The sequence below is a fragment of the Vollenhovia emeryi genome, unplaced genomic scaffold (assembly GCF_000949405.1).
Source record: "Vollenhovia emeryi isolate VEMERY1.0 unplaced genomic scaffold, V.emery_V1.0 DF939139.1, whole genome shotgun sequence".
Lineage (NCBI taxonomy): Eukaryota > Metazoa > Arthropoda > Insecta > Hymenoptera > Formicidae > Vollenhovia > Vollenhovia emeryi.
Genome location: NW_011967227.1, coordinates 641,557 through 655,649, shown reverse-complemented (window position 1 = coordinate 655,649; position 14,093 = coordinate 641,557). Strand labels below are relative to the sequence as shown.

Sequence of the window (14,093 nt, the reverse complement as noted above, 5' to 3'; positions counted from 1 at the left end):
TGGTTTAGCAAATATTTGTAAATTGCATACATATATAAAGACACAAACACACACATACACAATCTGACAATTGTGTAAATCAATGTTGTATCTCATAATTTTCTTTTTTTCAGAGATGATAAAAGGATGCAACCCGATGGTTACATTCCGGTGAGTTTCGTTATAAATTTGTATTGCATGTTAATGTGTCAGAAGTTTTTCTTGGTTAGTTCGTATGACGAGATACTAAATATATATTGATATTTGCTATTATAATAATTGATGATCTGTATATAAGCAAGAAACGAAACAAATGTGAAAGTAAATCTAACAAAATTTTTGGAGATATAAATGAAATATCAAATTGAAGAAGCAAATTTAATAAAAACTTATTTAAGTCTTGTACATATTATATTGTAATATAAATAATAAAAGAAGGAGTAATATTTAGTGGAGAGTCTATTATTTTTCTTTTTTTAATTCACCGTTTTTTTTACATAATTGTTAAAATTTTTTAATCTGTTCATTTCACGCTTAAGTTCTTTAAAACTAAACACCGAGTAAAATATATCGAAGTTTGTTGTTAAAAGGTTCTCGGTGAATAATTCTTGGATAGGTGGAATAAATTTACTGGCGATTTCGCGGGCAGACAAATGCGAAAAACCCGCTTTGTATTCCTCTTTTTAAATTATGCATTTGTATTTACTGTTTCAATACTCTCGTTTTGGCGTGCGATTCTCCGTAGTCGTACATAAACGATGGAGAGCCTCGGTATGACTATCGAGAAAGTCTCTTAACAAAGGCCTACGAGAGGGCAGACGAGATCAAGAGGAGTGGAAATGCGCGCGACATTATTGTTTCTCGTGAGGGATGCACGAAGAGAGCTCCTTTTGCGCTACCCTTCTGCATTTTTTTTTATATTGCGCACGAAACAGTACCAAACAAAGGGAACCTTGCTTGCTTGAGTGTTTTCCCCCCTACACTTCGTATATTGAGTCCCGGTTAACAATCACTCACTATGACATTGTCGCAATTTTTATCAATTCTAATTTTATTAATTTTTGTCACGAATAAAGAAAACTATTATATCCGTTAAACACTATTAAAAATTATTTCTATAATATGCAATGTCTTTTATCAACAATAATCTGTATACTGTGCTACAATATTATTAAAAAATTCAAAAAGACATTCACCTAAATCGCAATTTACATTGCAACGTAAAATTGATATAGAATTTATGTAATACAGATATACCGATGACAGATGCATTATTAAACTGCATTCCCCTCTCTTATATTATTTTACTAAAATTGAAAACGCTACGACTTCTTTTTTGAAATATTTTCAATTATATAAAGCAATTTATATACAAATTTGATATTCATTTATTATTTATCAACTCGAAAGTTCTACACAAACTTTTTCGCGCTCTGATGGAGACTAATTTAATTAAATTATGCATGCACACATACAAATATGCAACATTTATTAAGTCAGTATTTTTTATCGAGGCTGTCAATTAAGTTCGGTTTTTAGAGAGATTTTGCGAGTCAAAGGTATTAATGAGTATTTCTTGATACGAGAAATAAAAGCTTTCGTAATTGATCACTTTGCTCAAAATTATGCAGATGTCACTTATATTTTTACGCTATTGTGCGAACTACTATTGTGAGTGGCACGCTAGCACCCTCCCGCACAATGAACCCCTCCATCACGTTTCTATGGGCTCAGCATCCCCTTTTCTGCCGTTTGAGATCCCTGTGGGGACTCGTTGCAGTATGCAGGTGACGATATGTACAGCTGCGCTTATATTTCCGTATTTTTCACCTTGTATTGGCTGATTATCTTTTTCATCGTACAATTATCATCTCAGCTTGCTTTGTTCTCTGATCGTACGATATTTGAAACATAAATACAGTGGGACAGTGAGAGTGTAACGAGGTTGTTGTTTTGTAAAACAAAGTTCAATTTAAACACAACCGGAGCCGAAACGTTAACTCGTGGAATTGCAATTTCGTTTAAATATATTTTGTTTCATGCAACAACAACCGCGTTACACTTTCACTGCCCTGTAGTTATGTTAATAACATCGAGAGTTTAAATTATTTATTTTATTGACAAATTTTAGATAGTTCTCTTTTTTCAGTTTAGCGATTATTAATAAAATAATTCGCTACATTTTCTAAACATAAATGAATTCAAAGGACGATGTTAAATCGAAAGGTTACAGGCAATGCGAGCCGTCACCTACGGTCTACGGTGATAAAAACAAATACGAAAAGATTTAAAATAATATGTATTAGAACAGATGGTAGATATAAATTAACAATTGACCGTTTCGGTCTACGTATGTGACCCTCATCAGCAATGTGACATCTACATGTTTGATTTTATCTCTATTGTTTACTAAATATTTTGGTACAAATTCTACCTAAAACAAAAAACTCTTTTGTAAAACAAAATAAGCGAATTAGAATAATAGAATTCATTATCATACTAATAGAGAAATTATAGGTTCAAAATTTGTGTTTTGCGTTTAAAAAAAAGACAAAATAACAAACCCAAATAAAAATGCTAAACATCGCTCTCTATCGTTGTTTAAAAATATTCGTTTTTTGACAACAAAATAAGTGAATTAGAATAACAGGATTCATTACCATGTTAATAAAAAAAAATCAAAGGTATTAAATCTATACTTTGTGTTAAAAGAAGAGGGAAATTAGAGTGCGAAGCATTGATTTATAATTGTTGTTTAAAACAAAAGTAACATCTTTTTGGAAACGACTACAGTCACATAATGTTTATCGAACAATTGGATAATTCTTGGACCATTTGACATTTCGTTAAAGACGATAAATTACGATAGAAAAATGGATGGATTTGTGGTTTCACGTAGATTTACGTTGAAATCGAACAGCAGTTTCGGGATGCGGAGCACGTGAACGAGAGAGGGGCTCGACCGCGCGGCGGCGGCACCGTCGGTCGACGGCGACAGGTGTCTGCGGCACGTTCAGTGTCGCGACGGCCGCTCTCGAGGTAAGGCACGTTGTTGCGCGCCGCGTGTAAACGTACCGCGTATACAACCGCGCCGCATCGCGCCGCATCCGCGCCTCCTCTTCGCGCCGTGCGCGTGCACGTAATTTCCGCTTCTCGTATCCGCGCTCGCTCCGGTCACGCGGTTTCCGGCACGCGGTTTCCGTTGTTCGCGTCGGCGGCGGAAGTGCGCGTGTCAACCCCGAAAGGTGAGTTCTTTCGCTTCGCGCAGACTCCGTGCGCCGAAGCGCGCGCGCTTTCATCTCGCGCAGCGCAGGGTCTGGACCCCGTCGCTGCCCGGCTAGCCTTTCGTTCTCGCCTCGAAGGACCTCTCTGTGGGTTGATGGAAAAGTCCAGCGGAATTCCTCAATACACCGGCAGTTCCGCTCGACCGTGTATTCGATAATCGCGCGAGAGCAACGTTAACGAGCACGTAGGAACTCGATTTCGATATCTCGAATTTTCAAATCACGAAGCACTTGAACGTTCATTCCATTTTGGGAAGATATAAAACATTACCGGGGAATAATACAAATCTGCCAAAGTTAATTAAACACATACGCGATGATTCTTTTAGCAAATACTTAAATAGATGTATTTTTAACGTACGTCGTCGAAAGCGATTTAAGAAACTGGAGTCTGGATACATGTTTAGTCCCAGAAATAAAGATTTGATATTTTAACGAAAGGAGAATATGTGAAAATATATATTGGATCGTTTAAATAAGAATCTTATAAATGATTTTATAAGAGAGAAGAAAGCGAAGATATTTACTTTAACGTAATAGAATACTCCATATTTGATACGAAATATCTTTTGTTTCCATTACAAAGTGCGTGCTTCATATTTCGATTTGTCATGTTGCCACAACACCTTGTGTGTCGGTAACCCATTCGTTAGAAATATTTATACATACCCGACTGTTTAAAATGCGTATCAGTCACAGGGAGATTTTATTTCCCGAAATGAAATGCAGAAGTAGAAATTTTTGCTGAAGGCTTCTCACGATATTTTGTCAATTTCGGAACACGAGGCACGCGCTTTATAATGGAAACAAAAGATCTTTCGTATCACACGTGGAGTGTTCTATCACGTTAAAGTAACGATCTTTGCTTTCTTCTCTTTCATGAAAATATAAAGCGATCGAAATGAAGCAACTGAAATCTTTCAAAACGTTACTTCACGTTTTTTTAAGCAATACTTCGGAGCGTCCTACGTCGACGATCCCGTTTTATTATTTCTGGGTTCACAATCGAAACGAAAATAAATAAATAAATCTTTATTCACGGGATAAACCTTTTAGTGTACAAAGGAGGGACAGAATAGATTGGAAAAAAGTATTTGGTGAGATAATTAGACTATGCCCAGCATTAAAATAAAATGAACACATTAAAACAGAATGTAATAACGTCAAAAATTGTAAGTAAAGTATCCAAACAAATCGAGATTAAGTAATTAAGATAAAATTATAAAAATAAAACTATAAAAATTAAATTGTAAAAGAGAAGAGCCAACATGCGTATAAGTCATGAGTGTAAGAGAGTTGTAAATAGCAAATGTAAAATTCTACAGTTTCGATTTTCAGTTCTCGATAATATCGAGGTGGCTATTAACATATTATATATATTTGAATTCCGCCGCGTCCGACGTATCAATAAACGCGGTTTATCCGATCGACATACTTTTACGTAGAATATTGCACGGTTGGGTTCGGGAAGCTGGATCGGTAATTTTCCGGAATGTCACACGTCTCGGCACTCGCCGACTGGTTCTGGCCGCACAGGAGAACGTTATTTATTTCGGATGTTAGTTTGCGCGCACTGACGATAGGTCCGGTTCGCGTTCCCCGTCGTCACGCCTTTTTTCAGTCGTTCACCTTCGGATCCGCCGCGCGCGAAATTTTCACACAATCGCCGGCGATATAAGTCATTTGAAAACAGGCGCGTTATCGGATGGTCGTCCGAGAGGTCGTTTGTCATCTCTCGGCGATCTGCAATGTTAGTCGGTTTATTCCTTGACATTTCAATATTCTCGCTTTAACGCGGCGGAATATCGTAAAGTTAGAAAAAAAGAGAGAATCGAATTACCAAGGATGTTTTGAAGCGAGGTGGTTTATGAGTGTAGACAGGATACTCGAAAATATTATTCCAGCGTTCAGGTGTGATTTTGCAAAATTTCGGCGTTGCAAAAGTAGACGTGCCGAGAACGCGGTATTCTAAAATACAATAAAGCGTAACGTTCAAAAATATACCGTATTACAAATGCGTGTGCGCGACCGAGTGCTCCAAAATGCTAAAAATAGACGCTAAAACGCGATATTCCGATTACCCGACTCCCGAGAAACGCCCCGTTGAAACGGCAAAGAGACACGACGTTCCCGAAAGGCGGATTTGTTGATTCAAGCGAGTTTGGGAATCCTCGCGAGTTCGATCACGCGTCGCGATCGCATCTCGATCGTGAATCTTTCGTCGACCGCAGCCGCGATTACATTCGTGGCATGGCGCAGACTCGTTTTCCCTTCTAACTCCCCCTTCGACGTATCCCCTTCACTCTCTTTCTCCCTATCCTCCATTCCGTTTCTCTCCTTTCGTTCATCTCTCCATTCCTCTTTTTCTCCTCTTCGATTTCTTTCTCTTCTTTCTCTCCTCCTCCCCCCTCTCTCTCTCTCTCTCTCACGCCCACTCCTTTGTCTTTGCATCTCTTTCTTTGAGCCGGTTCGAAGAAGGACTGACCCATTTGCAACTAAGAACAATGCGAGAGCAAAGATGACGAGACGGCTCGACACACACTGATAATGACAGCTCGCGAATTCATTTCGCGCTTGGCGCCGGTTTTCTTACGAGCCCATGATGTCGCAAGGAAGTCTACGGACGCGTGTATAAAGATCATGTCGCATAGGCGACGTTTACACAATTTTTCAATTTCCGCTGCTCGACTAGAAAAAATACGAAATAGTGAATAATTTCCAAATATTTTTCCTCACGCATCTCTCTCTCTCTCTCTCTCTCTCTCTCTCTCTCTCTCTCTTGAATCTTTTGTTCGATGAAAACATATTAGAAGACATATATATTGTACCGTGTCCCCGTATTGTTCTCAAATTTATTGATTCACGAACGAAAATAGTAACAAGACTCAATCGAAACCTGCAATCGACGTAACCGAAGGGGATATTTATATTAGTATGTTTCGTGAAGCAAAAAATTGTTGTACAATATAATACCTTCCTGCTGGCGAGGGTACATAATAACGTGATGGCATGCGAAAACCGGTATGGCGACGCTTTTTCATAAGTATAGCTATAGCCATTTCTTCTCGCGCACCCGGTACAATCGTGACACGTTGCAGCGGAGATATCCGCAGTGTTAAGGGATTTAGATTTTTTGAAGTTTCGTTAACTACAAGCAAGCTACTACTACACCGAGTAGCTACAACATTCCGCTACATCGAACTCTATGTAAAGCCTACCAGCAGATGTTCAGGTAGTACCGATACTTCGATAATCGTTTGTTAGGCGAAGCAATTTCCATTGTAACATGTTTCGCGAGGGTATTATACCTATAATGACGGTGGAAGTTATTTCAATTTTCTTATCGTACGAGAAATGTGTATTTTTAACTTTTGTGCGTCAATTATACCGAAAGATCTATCGGAAATTCCATTTGAAAACTCTGAAAAGTGCAAGAAAAACGAAAAAAAAAATGAATAATTCTGTTATATTGATATTATATATAATGGAACTCGTTTGTTTTTCCTTCGTTGAAAATATAAGCCTAAATTGAACACAAATTATGAAACTATAAACGGAAATAATTAAATGCTAATCTTGTACCTGCATTGCTTTTATAAATTACAGCTATCAAAGTAGTAAAAGTATGGAAGTGCACGGAAAATTTACAATTCCATCGTGATGTTATAGATAACGAAACTGATCTAACGTCATTGAAAAATAAACCTAAATCGAACGAAAACTGTGAAACGAAATTAAATGGAAGTTAACACGTTTATTCTGCGTCCGCGCCGTTTTCATAAATTAAAGCTATCGATGTAGCAAAAGTGTTCCGCGCCTCCTGTATAATTGGTTCTATCAAACGTGTGTACATCTCGCGTACGCGCGAGAAGAGGATACATAAACAACATGTAATAAATTTATTTTCTTAAATACGCGCGGGAGCCTTGAACGGAGGCACGAGAGCATTCCCACTGGTTTTCTGCTTTGAGTTAACAAATCGATAAGCGAGTGAAAGGAAACTCGAAGGTCAACGACCGTTTGAAAACGACGTGGACACCGGTTGTATTAACGATGATGACTGCAGTCCTAGATCGTTATAATCCTAACGTTGCTACTTTCACGGGGTACTTTATGCGCGCTTTCTGTCGCGGTTCCTACGTGCCCGCGTACCTTTCTACGATTGGCAGACTGCTCGGAGAATGAAGGCGTAAGAACAGAGGCAGATGGGCACATGGGTCCATAGATCGGTAGATATCCGACAGCTCGTTATGATCTAACATCGTTTGAGGAAAGTAGAATACAGAGAAGTCGAAAAGCGGCAGTTAAATATCTGTGCTACAGGCATACTTTGTCCAAATTTTAATTGAGAGCAATCTTTTTTACGTACAGAACTTTCCCTCGTACTCTCGTAATTACCCAGAAAAGATTCGGCAACGATTCGGCTTTCAATATTCGTAAATTATTTGACTCTTGTTAGAAGAGGTTCATAATTTTTAATACTTAGCTACTATGTTTCAACGCGAGGGGAAAAAATGACTAAGAGAGTGATTACTTCGATTGCATCTCACTTGGAGCAGCTGTCATTCATAGAAGACGCGTTTCCGAGGTTTCAGAGCAAGAACTAAAAGCAAGCGTAACCAGCAGTAAACGGGGGACAGAGAGTAAAGGAACGTTTTCTCGTTTCAGCCGACAGATCGAATCGAAATAAATCGGTGGTACGACAAACCGGTTCGCGCATCGCGTGAGCGCGCCACGGCGTGCGCACACGGTCGTCGCGTGTACGTGAAAGGGGCCCGGGGGGTGAACCTTATCTTTTTCGGGGGACGTGGAATTACGAACAATCCCGGCCGTCCCCGTGCCGGGAAGAAATGTATCGCCAGATGTTTTTCACGTGCCAAGTGCAGTACCTCAACGACCTCGATCCGTTCAGTTATCCAACCCTCTATCCGGATGTTAACCCACCCGATCACACCTTCAGCGCGACCCTGCCGCTAATCAACCAGCTTGCCGCTGTGCATCGATTACTCCGGGCACCTCACAGGGTAAGTTATTATTTTACGACCTGCATTACTTAACCGCTAGCCAGAGGCGATTCAAACAAATTGCAAATGCATTTTGCGTGCCAAGAAAATCCGTGATACTTCTCTACGAGTTTTCGTTGAATCTCGAAATACCAAAGTTGTACCAAAGAGAATACATATAGTATGTATACTCCTGTATATTACAAAATTATATAAAAATTTAAGTAATCGATTGATATCAATACTCGATTCTCTCCTTGAATATCGTCATGTATGTAAGATATCCGAAAATTGCAAACGACAGATTTGCGATACGTTGTTAAAACCAATGAAATTAAATCTCATTGAATTTGTAATGAGAATTCGGATTACTCGAATTTTAATTTTGCATTTCGTGCAGAAAATGCGATGTTTACTTTTGATTCCGCAACTTTTGGAACCAAATGTTTAAGAATGAAAGCTTTGCGAATTAATTAGTTTGCCCAGAGATTAATTCAACTACTTAGCATTAATGAGTTAAGTTCCCGTTCTACGAAACTCTTCGCTTCTTCCTCTTCTTCTTTCTTGTTTTATGATTACTTAATCAAAAATTTATTTAAGCGAATACGAATCAAGATATTGTAAACGTAAATTTTATTATGGCTGAATTTATTAAAGGTAATATGTAAATTGCAAATGAGATATAAATCATTTTTTTCATTAGAGATTTGCATAGTTTGTATAATCCTTTGTAAGGCTATAAATCCTTCATAAGTCGCATAGAAAGATTTGATTTGCTGCAGCAAAGCAACTTATCATCTACAAAACGTTCGTGATTTGAAATCATTAATCATTCAGTACGTAATCAATTTTATTCGTCCCAAGTCGAATGCTTTCAAATTAAACATTCTTAAATTTAAAAAACAACGATATTTCAGTATTTTTTAAGAATTTAAATCGAAGATATAAATTTGAAATCGCAGGGAACGCAGTTTGTTATTACTAAAAACAATTATCTTCTCGTGCAATGGTACTAGATTAATAATAACTCAAAAATTTGCTACATTATAAGGAATTTGTTCATATCGGAACTTCGTGAGTTATCATAAACTCTCTTATTTATAGTATTATTAAAATCTCTTATTTGAAAAATGTCTGTAGTATCCAGGGATCTATCATAATTATGCACGTTTCTGTTATTTGGAGCTTTCGCGGTCGAATATTCTCTTTGGCCACTATCATCGAGCGATCAAAGATATTGCATAGCCGTAACTGCATTTCAGGGTAGAATTTAATAAAGGCGTTCGAATGGGATACAAAGTGTAGAAGTACAATTTCATATATTGTATTCGTGCAACGCAATATGTTATTCATAATTTTTCCATGTTATAATTTGCGAAAAAAGCAGAAAGTAATACGTAGTTTTTGTTTTCAATTTTAATTTGGTTACACATATTAGAAATACGGTTTGTATTAGTAACGATTATATTAATAAATAGCCAGATACATATTAATGTACAGATCTCTGAGATCTCAAATTAAATTTTCCATTTAATATTTCTCTCGTCAAAACTTACTGATTGTGAGATATAATAGACTTGTCTAATAATAGTAGTTATATACGCTGGTGAATTAAGCTTTTGATGCGAACAGAATCGTATCATTCAGTAAATTCCACGGAAACTTAATGAAAGTTTAATTGTGTGACTTATTGTTAGTCAACGTGATAAATGTAATATTGGAGATTCAGAATTTGCACGGATATAATGGTATCCAATTAAATTTCGGCGGGAGAGAAATTGCATATCTATGGCATAATAAGGTGTTGAAGTTAAACGCAAATCTCAGAGGACACTGAGAGTGTCGCAGTCACAGATCGCGGCACGTGGCTCCTTTGTTTAGTTCCGTCGTCGTTTCTGGGACGGTCCCTTCACGACTATTGTCCGTGAGTACAGTTAAATGCTACTGCATCGCCGTTTAAACCTTAGCCCCGGCTACCTTCCTGATTCTACATTCTGACCCAATTGTCTTGTCGCAACGTTTTCCCAGAAGAGCTCTGGCAATACAATCCTTCCGCGTTTGTAAGACACTCGTGAAATCTGCGTGGCCAATTAAGATTCTCGAAAATATTCTTACGGGAGTTGACAACAACTTAGTTTTCCACTTCTTGATCAGATTTCTATTCCTCTAGAGGTAGAGTGTATATTTGAAAAACATATTTTACATACACACTAATGTATATGTATAATTTATATATTAATATAAATATAACGTCCGTTTAATTATTTACTATCCGTCAGTTATTTTTAAAAATTTCGCTATTTAATAACTGTTATTTATTATCTAATGTTATATTTAATCTTAACTAAACCTAGGGTTAAGAGAGGAAAATTCCTCGATCTTCGAATTCATGTATTCCACGTTACTTTGCTCATTGAACTTTGTAATTAAACATCGACTCGATCATATTACTTATCGCTCGTAAAATATATTGGCCTAAAGTTCCTTTACTCTTTTTTATATATTAATATTTATATGAACGAGAAATAAAATTATTTTATAATGAAAGTAAGTTATACACAAATAGTATATAATTTAATATACATATACGTAATATTAAAGTGAAATAAATTTTTATCAAATAAATAGATTTTGATTTTGAAATTAGCTCAATTAAGTAGGATATCACTTTCATAAAAAGATTCATATAAAGATCAAATGCGCTGATTTCTACCGGCTATCAGTTATCGGCATTTCGACAAGTTACGTAATGACGGTCATCATTACAGGAGATTAACTGAATAATAGGCGTGTAACGAACCAACATGATATAGGTAGAGACCGTGTAACACTTTAATTCCCTCTTGCATCCTCTTCCTTGTATCTGAAGGTTCAAGCGGCTCGTGAAATATTTGCCGGCCCTCTTCGGGCCCTTCTTCGGCAGACGTAACGGTACATCGCAAAGCGTTACTCTCTCAAAAAAAGAATAAAAAGTTCGTTTACGATCTGGATATTATATATCTATAGATATCCTTCGCCGATGTACCGGTTATCTCGACGGCAGTGGCGGATTCTAGCTTCTTAACTCGTCCTTTGGTTTTATCCTTCTGAACGGCGTGTCTGATCACTTTATCTAACAAGCATTTTTAACAGACTTGAAACGAACGTATACTTTACGTAATGTTGCTTAAGTTTTAAACGTGCCTAAAATTTATTATGTCTCTCACTTTGCATTAATAAAGTATTTTGTTAAATCTAATAGCGGAACAGCCTTTTTTTAAATATAATTTGAGAGCTACGGAAAATTTCAAATTTATTTTTTAATCACGTTGCAAACAATTTATTGAAATTGAAATTCGAAATTCGAAATTTTGCTGTGTGAACGTGTCAACAACATTTTTGAACCTATGTGTTTTGACTTATTGAATAATTTTATTATTTATCTAGTAACAAAATTTACTTAATTTGTCAAGAATTACCTACTGTTCATCTTTATTTTAGACACATTCGAACAAGCATTCTAATCTCTCTCTCTCTCTCTCGCTCGCTCTCTCCTCATAAATTTTAGTTTAATTTATCCAAAGTATAGCCCTCTCCATTGTTAATTCAAGCAATAAAAGTTTTCAGGATTTACTTTAATCGATAACAGCTGTTAACAAATTATGCAAAATTATTTCCCCTCACCTTGCCCCACTTTTAGAGATGCGATTAATTTTACGGGCCATCGTCTTTCTGCTATTTCACTTAACGTCACGGAAGCGCACAGTGAAGTGCTCTGTTTTATGGGAAACGGAACGCTCGCATGGACGAAAACCGCGAACCGAGGCCGCTTCATTTTTTTTTCTTTCTCACTATTGAATGGTAATGGAGAGTTACGATTGCGATTTATGGGCGGCGTTACACTTCGGAGACTCTGAAATTTCGATTTTATGGTCGTGCGGCTTATCGCCCACCGCCGGCAATGGACTGCGAAGTGCACCGCCACTGCCGTCATCATGCGATCGAATGCCACAAAGAAAGAGACGTAAATCAATAGGGATACATTTTTTTCAATGGGCTCCGAGAACAGCAACGTTGCAACCGAGCCTATCGAGAGATTATTCAAATTCAGTCTAACGTATCATCGATAATCAGTTCTAGGTCGTCGTAATATGACTGTAACGTATGTTGCAGAAAAATTAACAATCTCGCTCGAGCTCGAAGTCAATAATTTCTTAATAACACGCAGATTGAATACCGTTAAAGTCAAATATATGAGTCATATGAGTTATATTATTTCTATTTCAACGTGATTTCTGCAATTGGCCACATATAAAACGCAGCATCTATCCCAAACTCCAGATGTCTGTCTTTGAAATGATAATTTCTTTTTCGTAAATTATCTTAATAATATAATATCTAATATTCTACTTTAATAATACATCCCTACTTTACTTTTCTATTTTTATCTACTGACGAATATTATTATAATCGTCTATAGATAAAGATAGACGGATAAATTAAGATGACGCTATTAAGTTGAACTTTCAGTAACGAATGAGATAAAAATAGAATATATGAGAAAGCGTAATATGCGACCAAAAATCGAGAAAAATATGGAATCTGTTTTAATCGTACAAATCATGGAATGAAGATGCATTGTAGAGTACGAGACCGCAAGAGAACAGTGAATAACTTTTCTAGCGGTTTGCTCTTCCTAGTTTTCCCATCGAAGTCCGAACTTGCACATATCTCAAGAAGTTAGCCTGCCGGAGAGGAAACGAACAAAAATGCCGCATTTACCTTTCCCTACGAGGCAGGGGGGGTTTCCGAGGTACCGAAAGAAAAGTAATTTGGCAAAATCGTGTTTTCCATTCGTTCAAGTCCGTCGTGTTAAAGTGTAGATCTCTTAGATAAAGTAAAGAATAGTAATTTGCGAATACGCTCGATGGACATTTTGCGAGAGAACGCTATCAGCAAAGGATTAATTTTATGTGAAAAATATATTTCTCACTTTATACACGCGTATTTAAATTTTAGGTGAATATTTAATCGACGTTCAATATATTTTGTATATTTTCAATTGCATGACTATATATTTGATAGTATACGTTGCGGTACACGTGCTCCATAAAATGTAACTGTAAAACGAGGAAAAAATGGAAATAATTTTTATTATTATGCGCATGTAAGAAGACTGGCTAACATACATTTTATATGGGTAATGCTTAAGGATTAATTCCGATGTAAGGTTAAGGAAAGTTATCTCTGTGGACTGCACGTTAGTGCATAAGATATAATCAATTCAAGAAGGCGTACTCTCTCCTGCCGATTTGAATTTATGTATCTGCAGGTATCTCCTATCGTACCTATAATGAATGAGTCACGCCTTTCCTACGTTGTGAAGAAGTTTGCGATTTCCATCATATTTTACATATACGATTGAAAAATTAATAAACAATTTATTTCGCAGATAGCATACAAATTACATTTGGAAAGTCACGCTAAAATCTAAAATACAATCAGTTTTCGTTTCGTATTTAAATTTGTCGCATTGTAATTTTACGTATTTTAAATTAAATAACTCAATTACTTCGACACATGTCTCGAAAGTATACAGGGTGTACTAAAACCACCGGATATCCTTTTAATCGCAGATTGTTCGCATCCGGTGTGGTGGTTTTATCCACTGCACCGTGGTTTCGCTTATTTAATTAATAATGGAATATTGTGTGTATCATTATGTTTTATTCTTATTATAGATTATCTATATTTTGATGTGTTATAATACGTACGCTTTGCTCGAGGTAGCAACGCTTTCCTCGAGGTGGCAACGCCTGGGGGTATCGTACCCTGAGCCACGTCGATT

At 36.9% G+C, this 14,093-nt stretch overlaps 2 protein-coding genes across 3 annotated transcripts in view; both read left to right on the top strand.

Annotated features, from left to right (window-relative positions):
• Positions 1–14,093, top strand: part of LOC105567246 (flocculation protein FLO11-like) — a 49,245-nt gene that overhangs the window by 20,790 nt on the left and 14,362 nt on the right. For both annotated transcript variants that reach the window (XM_012021960.1, XM_012021959.1), the window contains exon 9: positions 114–150. In XM_012021960.1, the coding sequence (XP_011877350.1) occupies positions 114–150 (37 nt within the window). The remainder of the gene's footprint in view (positions 1–113; positions 151–14,093) is intronic.
• Positions 7,725–14,093, top strand: part of LOC105567248 (FH1/FH2 domain-containing protein 3) — a 147,669-nt gene continuing 141,300 nt past the window's right edge. The window contains exon 1 of the mRNA XM_012021962.1: positions 7,725–8,287. Within this exon, the coding sequence (XP_011877352.1) occupies positions 8,114–8,287 (174 nt within the window). The 5' untranslated portion in view covers positions 7,725–8,113. The remainder of the gene's footprint in view (positions 8,288–14,093) is intronic.